Here is a 14,525-nt window from a genome sequence, read left to right as displayed (position 1 = left end):
TATATGGAAACATACAATGTTTCCATGCGCAGGAGAAACACTTAAAACAGTTGTATCCAAATATCAATGAGATTTCAAACCTATCTGTTTTGATTTAATTCAACTAGACTCAACTTTTTTGCGGTTTATAACATCCGTTGTTGATTAAAAATTCATAGTTTTTTGGAGACCTTGTCGCGCGTAGACATGTCCCAACGCGAGCGACATAAGGTGAAGTGTAAAAAAAGTTTCTAAAGTGTTGTTTTGGTCACAAAAAAAAATGGCATAGAAACGAATAGTGGTTGATTTTCATCAAGTGTAATTTATAATAAATTGCTTAACATATAATGAAAAGTATCCAAGCGATCAAGCAAGATTGACTACGTTTTTTCTAATGTCTCTTGTATATATGTTTCACTGTCCCATATCCGTGTCCCAAGCCCCAACATTGGTGAAGTCCGAAGGTTTAATGAAATGAATTGTGTTTGAATTGGGATCCGAGAGTTGAGGTAACAATAACTGTACATGAAGTTTGTCTTCTAAATACTGAACTTGAAGAGATGACGTGGTGTCTTCCTGGTTCGAATCCATTTCTTCTTTGTTATTTTTTTCCCCTTGAAATCTTCTGAAAGCGCTTATTTTTTTTAAAGTTAAATGCGATGAAGGTAAATTTGGAAAATGCGATGGCCACATTGTTTTTTTAAATTGATACATTTCCCGAAGTGATTTAGGTATTTCAAAAGTATCTACTCGCTCAACAAGATCATCTTCAGCTGCTTTTTCTTCAGTACTCTCATCTAAATAAGGTGTTAATAGTTGAACTGTAACAGGATGGGACGTTTTCCTTTCTTGCTCTCTATTTAACAAAAACAATAACACCAAGATGAAATCTAAACTACCATGATGACAAGACCAAAACTGTGTTAACAATGTGGAAAAGAAAAAGTTTATATTTTTTTTTTCAACATGCGTACAAGGTATTAAAGGCTGGCGTCTTCGAAATAGGACATTGAAAATAATCTGAATCGGTGCAATGAAGCTGATGTAATCCTTGTTGAACAGTTAAAGGAATGTCAATTTCCTTTTTTAAAACCATCTGTACAAAGTTAGGGCATACTGCAACAAGTCCTTGTAAAACATCCAGAACATTTGTTTTCGAGCGTTTTGATATTGTAGATTGACGACGCGCTTGTTCGGCCGCATAACAAACGAACCATAAACATACATGACTCATCATTGTAGTGCAGCTAGGAGGTAGATCTTCAAGATTGGATCCATTAAAAAAAATTTGACATATACTGTACCATTCATGAAATTCTTCATCCTTTTTTCGATCACATAAAAGGTTTAAAACTGTCTTTTTATTCCATTCCAATTGTGCCAAAGGCATATGTTAGGTCGTGTTTTAAAAGAAAAACCGTTATGAAAGTCAGGATAAAACTGAAAATATTCAAAAAAATAGACTTTTTAACATCTTTTCTACACGGCTCTCTGTAAAAATGGGACCTTCTTATAAACAGTCACTCTCTTTCTCTGATGCACCATTGATGTGAAAAAAAAAAATTGTTATTATTCCTTTTTCTAGAAAATCTGTTTCTTGTATATTAATTTCTTAAATCATTTCTGCTTTAAAATTCTATTGAAAAAAAATATTTTCGACTAACTAAGAAAGAAAACATAAGACCGTACAACACTTTATATAAATTCGCGTCTACGTTAACTGATGTTGATCATAATAGTTTATTCGTTTTTTTTTTATGTTAGTAACCGACGAAGCTTGTTTCTTTAATTTTTAAGTCGAAATGAAGAACGAAGGTCGACGAGGTTTTTCTTTTTCAAGTCTTTATTGAAATTCGTCACAATAAATAAGAAAAAAGTACTAAAACCATTGGTATATCCTTTTTAAATAGTAGTTTGTGTAGTTTAAAAAAATATCTAATGTTCAAAATTATTTTTCAGTAAAAAAATATTAAAATAAATAAAAATCAGTAAATGAATTGGTTAACATAATTTTAAATTAACGAGTTTTTTTTTATTGTTTATTTTTTATAAATGTTTAAAACCTGATACCTCTTTTTCTTTAAATTATTAGTCCAAGCATGCATTTAAACTGGTACGCTAATGTGACAGTTGAAGGGCTAAAGTAATAAAATGGCTCACCGGGAGTTAACGGTTGAAACAGGAGTCACATCAAGAGGATGGGAAACATCTACGTTTCCTCTTGTGTGTGAAACATGCTTAGGAGATAACCCTTACATTCGTATGATAAGGTTAACGACAGGAAAAGAATGCCGAATTTGTACACGACCTTATACATCGTTTCGTTGGCAACCAGGGGGTAAAGCGCGTTATAAAAACACTATTATTTGCCAAACATGTGCAAAAGTAAAAAACGTGTGTCAAGTTTGTTTGTTTGATTTGGAATTTGGCTTGCCTGTTGAAGTGCGAGATAAATTTTTGGATGAGTCTCAAAAATTAGAGTTACCTACCTCTCAGTTAAATCGTGATTATGCTATGAACAAATTAGATACCACTACTACGCCTTATAATAATTCAGATATTCATCCAATGTTATTACAATTAGCACGTCATCAGCCTTATTATAAAAGAAATGAATCCCGTGTTTGCACCTTTTGGGTTCGAGGAGAGTGTAAACGAGGAGAGGAATGCCCCTATCGTCACGAAGTAGATACGCATCATGATCCTAATTTAGCCGACCAAAATACTAAAAATCGTTATATGGGGAAAGATGATCCTGTCGCTCATAAAATTCTTTCCCAAATAAATCCGAATCAAACATCATAATAATTTTTTTTTCATTGAAAAAAATTTAAAGCGAATATTGAAACATTTATTTTTGGTTTAAAAAAAAAAGATACGAAATAATAGTTTTATGCTAGAAAATCTTTCTGATAGGATTAGAAAAGAGAAAACAGTAACACGCGTCGCTATTAGACATGGTGCGCAAAAACATACACAGTATAATAACATGTAGGTCTAGTTAGGCTGAAATTTTAATTTTTTATAAAAAGATAGAAAAATAAACAAAATCGCGAGTAAAGTGTGTTGTAAATTTTTTTTATGTATAAAAATTCTATGTATGATACTTTAAGCACGACAACTACAAATACGAAACATGGAAAACCATTTCATATGAATGGAGGTGTAAACGACGAAACGTTTCCGAACGGTCCGCCTAGTGGATGCGACAGTTCTCATCAATATCGCGCACCAGGAATAACATCAGCTTCAGGTAGTTTTTCCATACAGATTATGTATTTTTTTATTTTCTTTGCTTTAGATGATGCATCAGTACGTTTTCTTTTTTTGTATAATATTGGAGACATCTCAATCAAAATACAAACATGATTCTTTTTTTCTTGTTTTATAAATTTCTTACAGGAGGCGTATATTTCTAGAACACTTTATATTTGTAAGCTTCCACCAGATTTTCCTGCTTCTCAAATCAATGAAATACTCTCTGGTTTTGGAGATATTAAGCGTATAACATGTTATCCATCAAGGCAAATAGCTTTTGCTGAATTCGTATGTGAATTATTTGAATTAGAGAAAGAAAAACAATTTGTTTTTAAATTCTGTTAAAGTGGGATCTTCGTGATGCGCAAAAAGCTCGTAATGGATTAAAAGATAGACAAATTGGTGGACATCAGGTTCGAATCTCTTTGTATGCTTTTTTATTTTAGTACTCTTTAGGTAGATATACAATATTCTAAAACACGAGATGATCGAGTTAAAGAAAAAAACACGGTAAATTAAATTTTCATTAACCTTTTCGTTCTATTCATTTTGTCAACCAATACAGGGAACACTATACGTTCGCCCTATAACAACAGAACGAAATTTCAGGGATCCCAATACTCTTCAACAGTATAAAGAATTGTTTAATCGTTTTGGTGAAGTTAAAAAAGTCAATACAAATCGAAAAAGAGAAGCGTAGGTTCAATCCTTTCTATTTCTTTTACAAACAATTTTCCTGTTTTAAAATCTTTCAGAGAAAAATTTATAGAATATCATGATTTACGATCAGCTGAAGCTGCTTTGGAAGGTTTAAATGGTAAGACACTCCACACGATTTACCGTAAAAATTTGTGCATTCACCTCTATTAGGTATGGATTTTAATGGCGTTAAACTTGAGGTTCAATACGCCAATCAATCTTCGAAAACAATGTAATGACTTCCATCCTTATAGAATTGAACAAATGAAATGATTTGCAGTAATAAGGAAAGCTTTGTTGTAGATGGGGCCCCGTCACTCACTTTAACACCGACACCATACAATTCAAAACCTAATGCCTTTCGAAAAGAGTATACATTAATGTTTAAAAAATTCTAGTTTATTTTTTTTTTGTTTTTTATTATAGTATGCCTTTACCGCATCAAAACATACGACCGAAAATTGATAATAACGATGCATATGACCCTACATTTCAGGAACCACGACGACAAAGTAGCTATTGGACAGGTCTTCCTATCAATTTACACTGGAATGGGTCTTGCGGACCTCGAGCCATCATGAATTCCATGAATCCATGCACTGTTAATGTTAAAAATCATCAACCAGCTGGAGATTTCGCCTCTCATCATGTGAATAATTGTGATGGAGTCAATTATACAATAACTCATCATCCACATTCGAATACATTTCCAGATACGACGTTAGAGAACAATCACCATCACCTAAAACAAACACCTTCCGTTTCTTCTTTAGTACATGAGCAAAATTGTTATTCATTTAATAACAAACAAGTCACCACCACACAAGCAGAATCATGGACAGATGCTTAAAAAAACAACTTTGTTAAGTTTTTTTTAACAGTGTTTACTGGAATGTGTCATAGCGACAGAAAAAACATTTCTATGAATGTTCAATGTAACATATTTTTTGTTCATCAAAGCTATCAAGGCTATTTCTCTTTTTACTATCCGTTTTTATTTTTCCTATCCAAGTTATTTTTTTGTCGCTTAATGCAGACTAATATACTGGGAGATTTAAAAAAATACAAAGTCAATGTGTTTATTTTAATATTTACGCATTATAAAATAGCGCGAGACAAACTTGTTCAGTTCGAGATTCGTGAATTTTGTAGCAAATGTCAACTAAAGAGGTTAACACGAGCTTTTTTTTTTAAATGCTTAATGCAGTACTGCTAGAACTCTTGCTTAATTTGTGAAAATGCAACAAAAACTAGTTCAAAAAAAAATTTTTATCGTTTAAAATATTAAGAAAAGTTTTTTTCTTAAAATTGTTACACATTTTGTTGTAGCTCAATGCAAACATGTTTATCTTTTTCTCACCATTTTGTACATCTTATAAAAATGCATGTTAACAACCTATGTTAAAACACCTATCAGTCTATAAGTCTTTATGTATTAAAGAGCAGTTCCTCTTTCCAAGTTTTGTCTTATTTCTAAAGAGTGCGCTCCGTATGCTCGTTCTAATTTTTGATTAAATGATCTGTTAAAATCATTCACATACGCTACTGTTTCTGCTTCAACATATTTACGTCGTCTACTAAATGATTTCCTACGTTCATCGGTTCAATATATTCGACTTTACAAAAAATAACAGAAAAACATACTTTTTTGCTTTATCTTTTTCAATTGCTTTAACAAGACGATTTTTAGCTTCTTCTGTAGGCTACATAAAATGATTGGAGTTATTCAATACATTACCAAAGCTTACTGTAAATTGACTTGAAACTAATGCAGAGGTTGGATCATAAAAGGTTTCGCCTAATTGTAACATTTGTTGGCTATATTCTTCTGGTTGCACGTGTAAATGAGCTATTCTGGTAAGTGAAAAAATGACCAATTACTTTGACTAAAGAGTCACTTACTTTTTTTTATGCGCTTCATAAGACGCGTCCGAATTCATAATAGCCCAACCAAAGGCGCTTTGGGCGTTTGCTTTTTTTTTTTTTAAAAGTTTATCCCTCCATTGTATCATTTCCGCTGTTTCCTTTTTTCATAAAAAAAATCTTGTATTAGTTAATAATACTGATTATTTTTAGTAGGTATACGATTAAATAAATTTACCTTGTTAGACCATTCCCCTTTCTTTTTTTGACGCTTTTCTTTAGGTACAAAGTGTAAAGAACTTTCGTCAGAGGAAACTTCACAGTCAGTTCCATCTTTTTTTGGGGGAAGAGCTAACTTTGTTGAACGTTTAATTTCTTTTATAATACGTTTTTCTTCTTCTCGGGTATTAGACGCGTGGAACTCATTTAGACCTGTGCATTCCGCTGCGACCTATAAAAACAAAACAAAACGATTAAAAGAAAACAAGAAAAAGAAAAGTAACAGTACTTCTTTAGCAATCAAATGTTTTTCTTGATTCATTTTTTGACGCAAGAGGTATAACTTCTTTTCTAGTGCCGACTCACATCGTGGAGGTTCCTCAGATGTTAAAGAAGATGCGGGTGAAATAAAAAGATTTGTTGGTTCTTTCTTATCTATTTTTACAAAACAATAGTCAATTTTTGTAAAATACTTTGATTCAATATCAAAATTTTAAAAGTACCGAATGTTGAGTGTGAGATTGCAGAGTTTTTCTTTGTGAAATCATTTATTTGAATTTCGCGTAAAACTGAAACCGGTTCCTTTTGTTCTTTGGAATTCTCCAATACTTGCTGAAGTTTTCTTAATCCACGTTGAGCCTCCGATAAAGGTTGAATCTTAGAAGTGGAAGGACATGTGGTCACAGTAGACATTAAAAGCTCAACCGCTTCACGCATTTCGTTTTTTGGATCGTTTCGTCGCTTTCCCGGTTTTTTTTTTTCTATACCACAATCTGTAATAATAATAGGAACTTTTGGACAATGTGTGGATGTTATAGGGCATTTTTCAATAGCTCTTAAAACATCCATTCCTTCAATTAATTGACCAAAAACGACTTGTTTTCCATCATATTGAGAGGCGCGATGAAGCGTTATAATAAATTGTGATCCAACACTTTTTTTGTCATCGCTAACCATTGAAAGAACACCTGCCTGACAATGTCTTCGTAACATGGATTCATTATGAAACCTTCCACCAAAAATACTTTCGCCTCCTTCTCCATTATTAAACTCAAAATCTCCACTTTGAACAATGGAGCCTGGCACAATTTTAAAAAAATGACAGCCTTTATAACTAAGAGGTAATCCTGAACGTTTTGATTTTCCATATTGTCCCGTACACAACCCTACGAAATTAGCAACAGTATTTGGCGCCACATCATTAAATAGCTCAAAAACTATTTTGCCTCCTGTTGTCGTTCCAATAGAAATGTTAAAGAAAATTTGAATTGTCCGCCCCATAGAAAATTACCTGGTCGAAATTTTTTTGTAGACCCAGTAACAACAGAGTCCAACACTGTTTCTGTTGCCATTTAACAGAATTAACGTATTTTTGAAAAGCTTTCTATACTTCATGTCTGAAACTTCTGATTTTTTTAGCGATGACGCATCTCCGTTAGAATCTAATGAACCAATTGATACTGATGGCAATATACAAACAACAAAGGATCATACCTCTGAAGAAAATCAAATAAAATCCAATGAGAAAACAAAAAAAAGTCGTCATGGAAAAAAAAGAAAAACGACTAGTAAAAAAAATAGAACGCAACTTATTTGAATACTTTCAAAATTATACAAATTTTTTACGATTTCTTTTTGTTCCATATATACACGTATATATACTTCTTTCTCTTTAAAAATCTGTTCTATTCTTTTCCCTCAGCATAAATTTTTTCTTGCTACCTCGTTTTTTAATACTTTTTTTTCATGTCAAGGTACTTCAGCAAGCCATGTGATGGCACGCAATTTCATCGATACAGAAGCTTTAGTGGAAGATGATGACGAAGAAGATGAATCGGAAACTGAAGAGTTAAAGCAGTTCTCAGACGAAAATGATCTTGAACCTGATGATGAAGTTGGGTCGGATCATTTAAAACGCAGGTACAGAAATTAAGAAGTTTACAAAATAGTTTAACTTTTTTCTTTAGAAAAATAGATGTTGATTTGCCTTCGAGAAAAGAGTATCGTGGGTCCAAAACACATTTACAAACTACTATTGGGGATTTAGAAAGAAGGTATCAAGATCAAACAGGAACGGATGACGAAGTTCCCGTTTCAGAGGATGATGTCGATTATGATTCAGAGCATCAAGAGGAAGATGGAATTCATGAAACCTATCGTTATCGTAAGAATTATAAATTAAAATAATCACGATGAGTGAACATGCGTCATAGAGGCACATGATTCATCAGCGTTATTCCTTGATGCTAAAAATGCTCACTTATGGAAAATAAGAACAATTAAAGTAAGTTTTTTTGTGTTATTTCATGTATAACTTTTATCGTATTTTGCAATGAAAACCAGGGAGTCTCCTCACAAGATGTTGTGATTGGAATTATGAATAAATGTATGTGCATGAAAAAAAAAAAAAAAAGCTTTCCTCTACTTTCTGCGTTTGCGCCAAAAAATATAAAAGGGCATATTTATGTTGAAGCTTCCAATCTTGCACAAGTAACTTGTTTTTGTTAACGAATATCAAATAAAAAATAGTTTTTTTAACTTTTAACATTTGTGTTTTTTTGTCTTAAGATTAAACGAGCCCTTTATGGATTGAAAAGTTTGATATTATCAAGTATAAAAATCGTTCCAGTAGCGGACTTGAATAATATTTTTGGTATGGGTGAACAGTAAGTAATTAAAAAAAAATCTTTTTTGTGAGAAAACCGCCTCGTTACGAATTCTGTATTTTATTAGAAGAACTAAACAAGTACATCGTCATGAATTGGTGCGAATTCGAGGAGGAATTTACGCGAATGATTTAGCTCAAGTCACAAATGTGGACGACAGTAATACCAACGTTTGGGTTCGACTTGTTCCACGTATCAATTTGACTGATTTATGTGAACCAAAAGTATTCTACCAACTACTCTCGTTTTGTATAACTCTGATTCTTTTATTTTCAGGCCGAACCTATTCAAAAAAAAAAACAAATTGTTGCAAATTTATTGTTAAGAGAAGCGGTAGATGTTTGACGCAAGATACATTAGTTTTTTCATGATAATGAGTTTAGATTGAAGCCAAAGGGGGAACGATTGATCCTGGGCCTCATTATGGAACGTTTCGTTTTCAAAATAAATTATTCACGGAATCGGGTTACTTAATAAAACATGTACTGTTAAAAAAAAAAATAACAATTTTAGACCAAATCAATATTTTACTATTAGGTTCTTAAAAAAATGCTTATAACAGGAGCACAAGTTGCTGTTACAGATGAAGAAGTGAAAGAGTTTGGTAAAGGATTACTTACTGGAAATGATGAATATGGAAGTTATGATGATTTACTTGCTGCGGTTCCTCATGCAAAGTTACCTATTTATAATATTGGGGATAATGTTTTGGTTCATTCTGGAGATATTGCAGGTGTTACGGGATGTGTGGTTGCAGTGAACGGGAAAACTGTGAACGTTCAATTGGACGATAAATCTTTTCAAAATGAAATCTCTGTTGAAACCCACTCCTTAACAAAACTTTTCAAAGTAGGAGATTCAGTGAAAATCGTTGGAGGGCAGCATAAAGGAGCGTCAGGTTTAATTACATCGGTAGACCGAGAAAAAACAACCGCTGCTGTTTTTTATCCAACATTGGGAAAACCTTTAAAATGTTTTTTAAATGATTTACAAATCTGTTCAGATATTAGTATAGCTACGACAAGTACTTTAAGCGGGTTTTGTGTAGGAGACTTTGTGCAGTTAAGTGAACAAGAACCTGCTTTAATAGTTCGTATTGATACGGGTGGAGCTTTTGTCGTTTTAACAATTCATAATCAAATCCACGCTGTCCCATTGTCTCGTGTAAGTAAGTTAGGAATAAGTGTAAAAGTTACCTTATATATATTTTTTTTTTTTTGAGCGTCGAAATGTTTCAATGAATTCGCAGTATGCGTAGATCGTCATAGATATAAATTTGGTATAAAAGCTGTTGTGACAACGGTGCTAAATGGAAAAAAAATAAGTGGACGTGTGTGCCATATATGGAAAAATCATGTTTTTTTAAAACTAAACACAATAGAAGAAGGACATTATGGATTTATGGTTTGTGATTCAAAGGATGTATCGGTGAGGGCTGCTGATACAACACAACAAGATCATTTGTCTTGGCAAAAAACCTCCACATCACAACGACCTTCATCCTCAAATTACAATACACCACACCATTCAAATTTCAGAAAGCTAGGTCCACGAGGAGGCCGCCAATGGGTTGGAAATCGTGTACGTATCATTTCTGGTAGAAATAAGGGATCCTTTGGTGTCATTTTGGCAACAGAATCCGGTGGTCGCTTACGGTAACGATGTGTTATTCTTGTATTTTTTAGCAATTGTTTTTTTATTAAAAAAGAATCCAGTTATCACAAAATGATATTGCTGCTTGTTTCACCCGCAACGAGTTGATTATTTTAGATGAAAACGACCATAAGCGTACTGTGATATTTCTGTTTTTATTGTAAAACATTTGAACGTGTTAGGTAAAGGAAGATATTCTGATGCACGCTCAGCAGAAAAGGATACAAGCCAGTGGTCTAACTATTTTCAAGATGTTCTGTTATCTACAAAAAGCTCATCTCGTTAAAAAAAATTGTTTTCCATGTTCCTAACAAATGTTTTATATAATTTTTAACAACACATGTTGTTTTTACTGTAAAAGAGTTATTTAAATCTGAAGTAAACTAATATGTTCTCTTATTACATTTTAGTTTTTGTAAAAGTTTCTGTGACATCAGCATAAATTCACATGATTCTTCTAACTTATGCAAGGGGGCTAGTACTCGTAAAAACACAACTGCACTAAATTCTTTCTGTTGTACTTCTAATTAAAGGTGTACTCTACAACTTTCTTAAAGCTTAGTAAATTTTCCATTATAACATATACTGATCCTGTCTCACGTCATTTTTTTTAACACAGTTTTTTTTCTACCTTGTTCTAGTAATTGTCATGATGGAACAGTATGTTTTTTAAGCCAACTATGAAGATTCTCACTTTTTTTTTTTCATTTAGTTCAAACGTAGTCATACCTCGAGTTAATTTACAAATGCTCCCAAAATTTATAGGAAAGACAGTTCGCTTTATTGGTCAAGTTTCATCTTACGACTCTGAAAAATACACTTTGACTCTACATACAAACTCAGGTTTTTTAGTTACAGCACGACTTGAAAAATAAATTCTTTCATAGATTTATCATGTCTCAATGTATCTCTTACGGATTCTAATTTGTGCTTATCACCTAATGATTATGTAGAAGTTTTTGCCAAAGTTAGCTTTTTTTTTAATTAAAAAAAAATGTTAATCATCCTGGAATTTATGACACAGGTCATTTCAGCTATCCAATTGAGTCAATATGGAGGGATAATAAACTTAGGAAAACACTTAGGTAAGATATGTGTTTTAGTTAATCTAGTAAGCTCAAATCTGTTAGATATGGACCTTGTTAATGAAGCTATTAAGTTGTCTTGGCATAGTCGTTTTCGTCAATACTTTCAGCCTTTGTGTGACTCTATAGAGCAGTGATTTTACGTTTGCATCATAATCCCATAAGAACCAATCAGTTTTCATACCCAATTCTACATCCTAAGACACACATCACATTTGAATAATATGTACAAATTTACATTTTGCTTTATCGTCCCCAAAAAAAAATTATTTAAGACATGGCTGCGCACGATAAAAAATACTTAAACAGTATCCGTTTTACCACCTTTTGTTCTACTAAACCAAAATTTTGTTAAAGTATAATAACTACACAATGTCTCAATAAATTTAATAAGGAAAAGTAGCTGAAGACAACTGTTTCTCATTGAGAAAAGGTTATCTAATTCTATTTAACGTAAAAGTGAAAAAAGGCTATCTAATTCTATTTAACGTAAAAATGAAAAAAGGTAAAAAAAAGTTTTGTTTTTATATGCTGATGTAATATTTTGTGAAAAAAAGCGATGAAGAAGGAAAGATAAAAATGATTTGATAATTGATTTAGTTCGTTAGTAAGTTATCATACTTTTCTTAGTTTAGAAATAAGTCAAATGTTAATATGCACAAAGTGATTTTTATTCACAGCTTTGTTTGTCTCCCGTCTTAAAAAGATCAAAGTAAATAAAAAAATCCTGCGAGAGTTCGAGTGATGTAGAGAAGCGTTTAGAGAAGCTTTATTCATAAAATAGTTCATCATTTTTATATATGGTTATCTAAAATACCATTATGTATTCATTTTTCAGTTTAAGTGCAGAACTTTCTGTTTTTGTTTTTATTTTTTATACATGCTCTTTATCGCTAAACACACAGAAAGGCAGCATAAATTTATTTGTTAACTCTTTACCCGCTACTACAGGAAGTACTAGCTCAAGTGAAACTAAAACGGTTGTCATTCGTAATGAATACGCTGATAATATTCCAGAAAGTACCACCACAAGCATAAGAGTCAGTTCTGGAGTTAGGAATAGAACTGTATCATGTCCTTCTGGTTTTTCTAAGCTAGGGAAACAATGTATTAAAACGACAAGACAGGCCGCAACAATTGCATGTCCTAGTGGATATACTTTATCTGATGAAAATACTTGTAATCGTTACTTCAGTCGAGAATATGGATGCCCAACTGGGTATGACCCCTATGATGGTGTATGTAGACGATCGCAAACCGCTCCGATCTTTTATGAGTGTCCAGATGGATACTTCATGAAAAAAGATGCAGATTACTGCGTTAAAACTTCTCAGCGTGCAAACGTTGAAGCATGTCCTTCTGGTTCCAGACAAGTTGGCGACATGTGCGTCATTGAAAGCGTAGAAGTTCCTGAAACTATATGTCCTGATGGATTCACGCTTGATGTGGGGGATTGCGTTATTGAAGAAATTTATGATTGTACGCCAGACTTAACAGGACCTGCTGAACAAAAAGTTTATGATTTATCAAATAAGTATGGTTTTCACTCATTTTCTTATAATTTAACTAAATTGGATACCGACGTCACTGAAAACGAAACGTTTTCAACAGAAACGGAAAGACCCAGCATATCAAGATTTAGTCGATATCGTCCTGAAATGGGAAATGATCGTCAGCTTTCAAAGTTAATGCCCAAAAAAGGAGGCCAGTTACGCCGTGGTATTCTTACATATACTGTTGATATGCAGCCGTCAAATGCCGTTTTTGAAAAAGAAACCGTAATCTCATCTTCATCATCGACAGTTGAAGCTTGTCAGGGCAATGATGAAAGTTGTAAAACTACACAAGATTCTTCTCCCACCACTGTTACATCACAAACAAGAATGATTCCGATGGGATATTCAACCTATGTACTTAGTGATAATTCTGACGAGACTACAGTGACTACTGATTCGACAATCACTGATACGACAATCACAGATTCGACAATCACAGAAACGTCTGAGGAGACAGTTAATGTAAGTTCTTCTACAGTAACTGAAAGTGGTGATGGACAAAACGGTATGCAGACACAAAGAAACACTGTCAATTTGACAAACTCCATAGCTACAGCTCCTTTTTCTGCAAAAAACGACTATGTTTACGAAGACTATGTTTTAAATTCTATGTGTAGTCGTATTCGCCGGGAACCAGCTCACAATATTTGTCCACGAGGTGTCTTAGAAGGAGATGTATGTCGTCTGACAACTGAAGTAAAATCAATTGCTGTTCCAGGAGGTATTTTAGAAGAGAAAATCAGCCCGACTCCTAGATGTCCTCCAGACTATAGCCGAGAAAATTTGGACAGCGATATATGCAGTATATATTATGATATAGCCATGAATTTCTTTTGTCCAACTGGAACTATAGACCTTACTGATCGATGTTTGATGCAAACTAGAATCACGTATATTTGCGATGCTGGATTCGAGTTAGAAAACAATAGTTGCGTTCAAATCCAGTTTGCTGAACCGCTTCTCGAATATGTTGTCAGTTATTCTTGCACAGGGAAAAATTGTGACGAGGCCAACAATTCATTGTAACGTGGTCTAAATCAGTTTTCTTTTGTAACTATATTTTAAATACTTATCGTATATAAGTATATCTACATTTCGATTTCTTTTACATGCACCCCTTTTCTTTTGACACCGAAGTTATAAGTAAAAGATGGCTTTATAGTGAAATAATTTTTTTCTATTAAAAAATTTCGCTTTAACAAAAAAAAGTCTACGCCCACTGATGAGTGTGATTTACATATTTATAATGCGTTTGAAAAGTTTTAAAAGGCATAATCTTTTTATTTAAAATTGTTGATTTTTTTGTGCTACCTTTACCACTTCCCTTAAGCGAAATAAGCAAAATTAACCGCTCTATTTCGGCACAATAATTTAAATAACGCTCTAAACACCATATGCTGGTCCTCTTCACAAATTTTAAAGTACATTTTACAATTAGAAAGTAATTGAATAACATTACTTTTTGAAATAATAACTGGAGAAATATAACCGTAGCCGTCTGTGACACTTGTTTTATAAAAACCTAAAGGTTTTTTAAAAAGATATAC

General features: G+C 32.9%; 4 protein-coding genes and 2 long non-coding RNA genes across 22 annotated transcripts; 4 read left to right on the top strand and 2 right to left on the bottom strand.

Annotated features, from left to right (window-relative positions):
• The first annotated feature begins 1,034 nt into the window (after nucleotides 1-1,034).
• Nucleotides 1,035-5,197, top strand: LOC128883225 (uncharacterized). The gene is made up of 10 exons (XM_054135362.1): nucleotides 1,035-3,232; nucleotides 3,281-3,291; nucleotides 3,382-3,525; nucleotides 3,585-3,650; nucleotides 3,694-3,747; nucleotides 3,803-3,933; nucleotides 3,993-4,054; nucleotides 4,108-4,168; nucleotides 4,217-4,306; nucleotides 4,363-5,197. Exons 1-10 carry the CDS (start codon nucleotides 3,061-3,063, stop codon nucleotides 4,784-4,786), a joined length of 1,215 nt encoding a protein of 404 aa, XP_053991337.1. The 5' UTR covers nucleotides 1,035-3,060; the 3' UTR covers nucleotides 4,787-5,197.
• On the top strand, nucleotides 2,131-2,784 carry LOC128883587 (pre-mRNA-splicing factor RBM22-like). The gene has a single exon (XM_054136113.1). It carries the CDS (start codon nucleotides 2,131-2,133, stop codon nucleotides 2,782-2,784), a length of 654 nt encoding a protein of 217 aa, XP_053992088.1.
• A 157-nt stretch (nucleotides 5,198-5,354) lies between the features above and the next one.
• On the bottom strand, nucleotides 5,355-7,434 carry LOC128883223 (uncharacterized). 4 transcript variants are annotated; one of them, XM_054135356.1, is made up of 8 exons: nucleotides 7,310-7,434; nucleotides 6,522-7,247; nucleotides 6,308-6,453; nucleotides 6,038-6,250; nucleotides 5,839-5,960; nucleotides 5,685-5,790; nucleotides 5,581-5,639; nucleotides 5,355-5,525 (listed from the first exon to the last, which is right to left on the bottom strand). In XM_054135356.1, exons 1-8 carry the CDS (start codon nucleotides 7,368-7,370, stop codon nucleotides 5,372-5,374), a joined length of 1,587 nt encoding a protein of 528 aa, XP_053991331.1. In that variant the 5' UTR covers nucleotides 7,371-7,434; the 3' UTR covers nucleotides 5,355-5,371. The 4 variants fall into 4 exon arrangements, 3 of the variants coding, with proteins under 3 accessions (XP_053991331.1, XP_053991332.1, XP_053991333.1); XR_008458788.1 differs by lacking the exon at nucleotides 5,355-5,525 and having other exon boundaries at nucleotides 5,550-5,639; nucleotides 5,685-5,785; XM_054135357.1 differs by lacking the exon at nucleotides 5,355-5,525 and having other exon boundaries at nucleotides 5,638-5,785.
• LOC128883228 (uncharacterized) lies at nucleotides 5,661-6,484 on the top strand. 2 transcript variants are annotated; one of them, XR_008458794.1, is made up of 4 exons: nucleotides 5,661-5,793; nucleotides 5,861-6,011; nucleotides 6,082-6,297; nucleotides 6,354-6,484. It is a non-coding gene; the product is annotated as an uncharacterized LOC128883228 (long non-coding RNA). The 2 variants fall into 2 exon arrangements; XR_008458793.1 differs by having other exon boundaries at nucleotides 5,861-6,015.
• Nucleotides 7,026-14,225, top strand: LOC128883221 (uncharacterized). 13 transcript variants are annotated; one of them, XM_054135352.1, is made up of 19 exons: nucleotides 7,026-7,139; nucleotides 7,266-7,384; nucleotides 7,438-7,586; nucleotides 7,773-7,938; nucleotides 7,986-8,182; nucleotides 8,232-8,302; nucleotides 8,362-8,508; nucleotides 8,587-8,684; nucleotides 8,752-8,908; nucleotides 8,961-9,017; nucleotides 9,068-9,166; nucleotides 9,222-9,852; nucleotides 9,907-10,339; nucleotides 10,393-10,472; nucleotides 10,520-10,997; nucleotides 11,050-11,180; nucleotides 11,225-11,304; nucleotides 11,362-13,440; nucleotides 13,492-14,225. In XM_054135352.1, exons 4-15 carry the CDS (start codon nucleotides 7,793-7,795, stop codon nucleotides 10,621-10,623), a joined length of 2,220 nt encoding a protein of 739 aa, XP_053991327.1. In that variant the 5' UTR covers nucleotides 7,026-7,139; nucleotides 7,266-7,384; nucleotides 7,438-7,586; nucleotides 7,773-7,792; the 3' UTR covers nucleotides 10,624-10,997; nucleotides 11,050-11,180; nucleotides 11,225-11,304; nucleotides 11,362-13,440; nucleotides 13,492-14,225. The 13 variants fall into 13 exon arrangements, with proteins under 13 accessions (XP_053991327.1, XP_053991320.1, XP_053991318.1 ...); XM_054135345.1 differs by lacking the exons at nucleotides 7,026-7,139; nucleotides 7,266-7,384 and having other exon boundaries at nucleotides 7,412-7,586; nucleotides 11,362-11,927; nucleotides 11,980-12,029; nucleotides 12,103-13,440; XM_054135343.1 differs by lacking the exons at nucleotides 7,026-7,139; nucleotides 7,266-7,384 and having other exon boundaries at nucleotides 7,412-7,586; nucleotides 11,362-11,927; nucleotides 11,980-12,029; nucleotides 12,087-13,440.
• On the bottom strand, nucleotides 8,379-9,438 carry LOC128883229 (uncharacterized). The gene is made up of 3 exons (XR_008458795.1): nucleotides 9,305-9,438; nucleotides 9,040-9,169; nucleotides 8,379-8,967 (listed from the first exon to the last, which is right to left on the bottom strand). It is a non-coding gene; the product is annotated as an uncharacterized LOC128883229 (long non-coding RNA).
• Nucleotides 14,226-14,525: the final 300 nt, after the last annotated feature.

The sequence above is a fragment of the Hylaeus volcanicus genome, unplaced genomic scaffold (assembly GCF_026283585.1).
Source record: "Hylaeus volcanicus isolate JK05 unplaced genomic scaffold, UHH_iyHylVolc1.0_haploid 12221, whole genome shotgun sequence".
In the NCBI taxonomy this organism is placed as follows: domain Eukaryota; kingdom Metazoa; phylum Arthropoda; class Insecta; order Hymenoptera; family Colletidae; genus Hylaeus; species Hylaeus volcanicus.
The sequence above is the reverse complement of the archived record's forward strand: the minus strand, read 5'-3'. Positions and strand labels throughout refer to the sequence as shown.

What these genes read in the sequence shown, in the direction of transcription:
- LOC128883587 (XM_054136113.1), top strand. Translation starts at nt 2,131, where the DNA reads ATGGCTCACCGGGAGTTAACGGTTGAAACAGGAGTCACATCAAGAGGA.
- LOC128883225 (XM_054135362.1), top strand. Translation starts at nt 3,061, where the DNA reads ATGTATAAAAATTCTATGTATGATACTTTAAGCACGACAACTACAAAT. An exon ending in AATCAATCTTCGAAAACAAT is followed by an intron (nt 4,169 to 4,216) that starts GTAATGACTTCC and finishes AATGATTTGCAG; the next exon opens with TAATAAGGAAAGCTTTGTTG. An exon ending in CCTAATGCCTTTCGAAAAGA is followed by an intron (nt 4,307 to 4,362) that starts GTATACATTAAT and finishes TTTTTATTATAG; the next exon opens with TATGCCTTTACCGCATCAAA.
- LOC128883223 (XM_054135356.1), bottom strand. Translation starts at nt 7,370, where the DNA reads ATGGCAACAGAAACAGTGTTGGACTCTGTTGTTACTGGGTCTACAAAA. An exon ending in AACATTTGATTGCTAAAGAA is followed by an intron (nt 6,251 to 6,307) that starts GTACTGTTACTT and finishes TTGTTTTTATAG; the next exon opens with GTCGCAGCGGAATGCACAGG. An exon ending in AAGGGGAATGGTCTAACAAG is followed by an intron (nt 5,961 to 6,037) that starts GTAAATTTATTT and finishes TTATGAAAAAAG; the next exon opens with GAAACAGCGGAAATGATACA.
- LOC128883221 (XM_054135341.1), top strand. Translation starts at nt 7,412, where the DNA reads ATGTCTGAAACTTCTGATTTTTTTAGCGATGACGCATCTCCGTTAGAA. An exon ending in AAGCTTCCAATCTTGCACAA is followed by an intron (nt 8,509 to 8,586) that starts GTAACTTGTTTT and finishes TTTTGTCTTAAG; the next exon opens with ATTAAACGAGCCCTTTATGG. An exon ending in CTGATTTATGTGAACCAAAA is followed by an intron (nt 8,909 to 8,960) that starts GTATTCTACCAA and finishes TTTTATTTTCAG; the next exon opens with GCCGAACCTATTCAAAAAAA.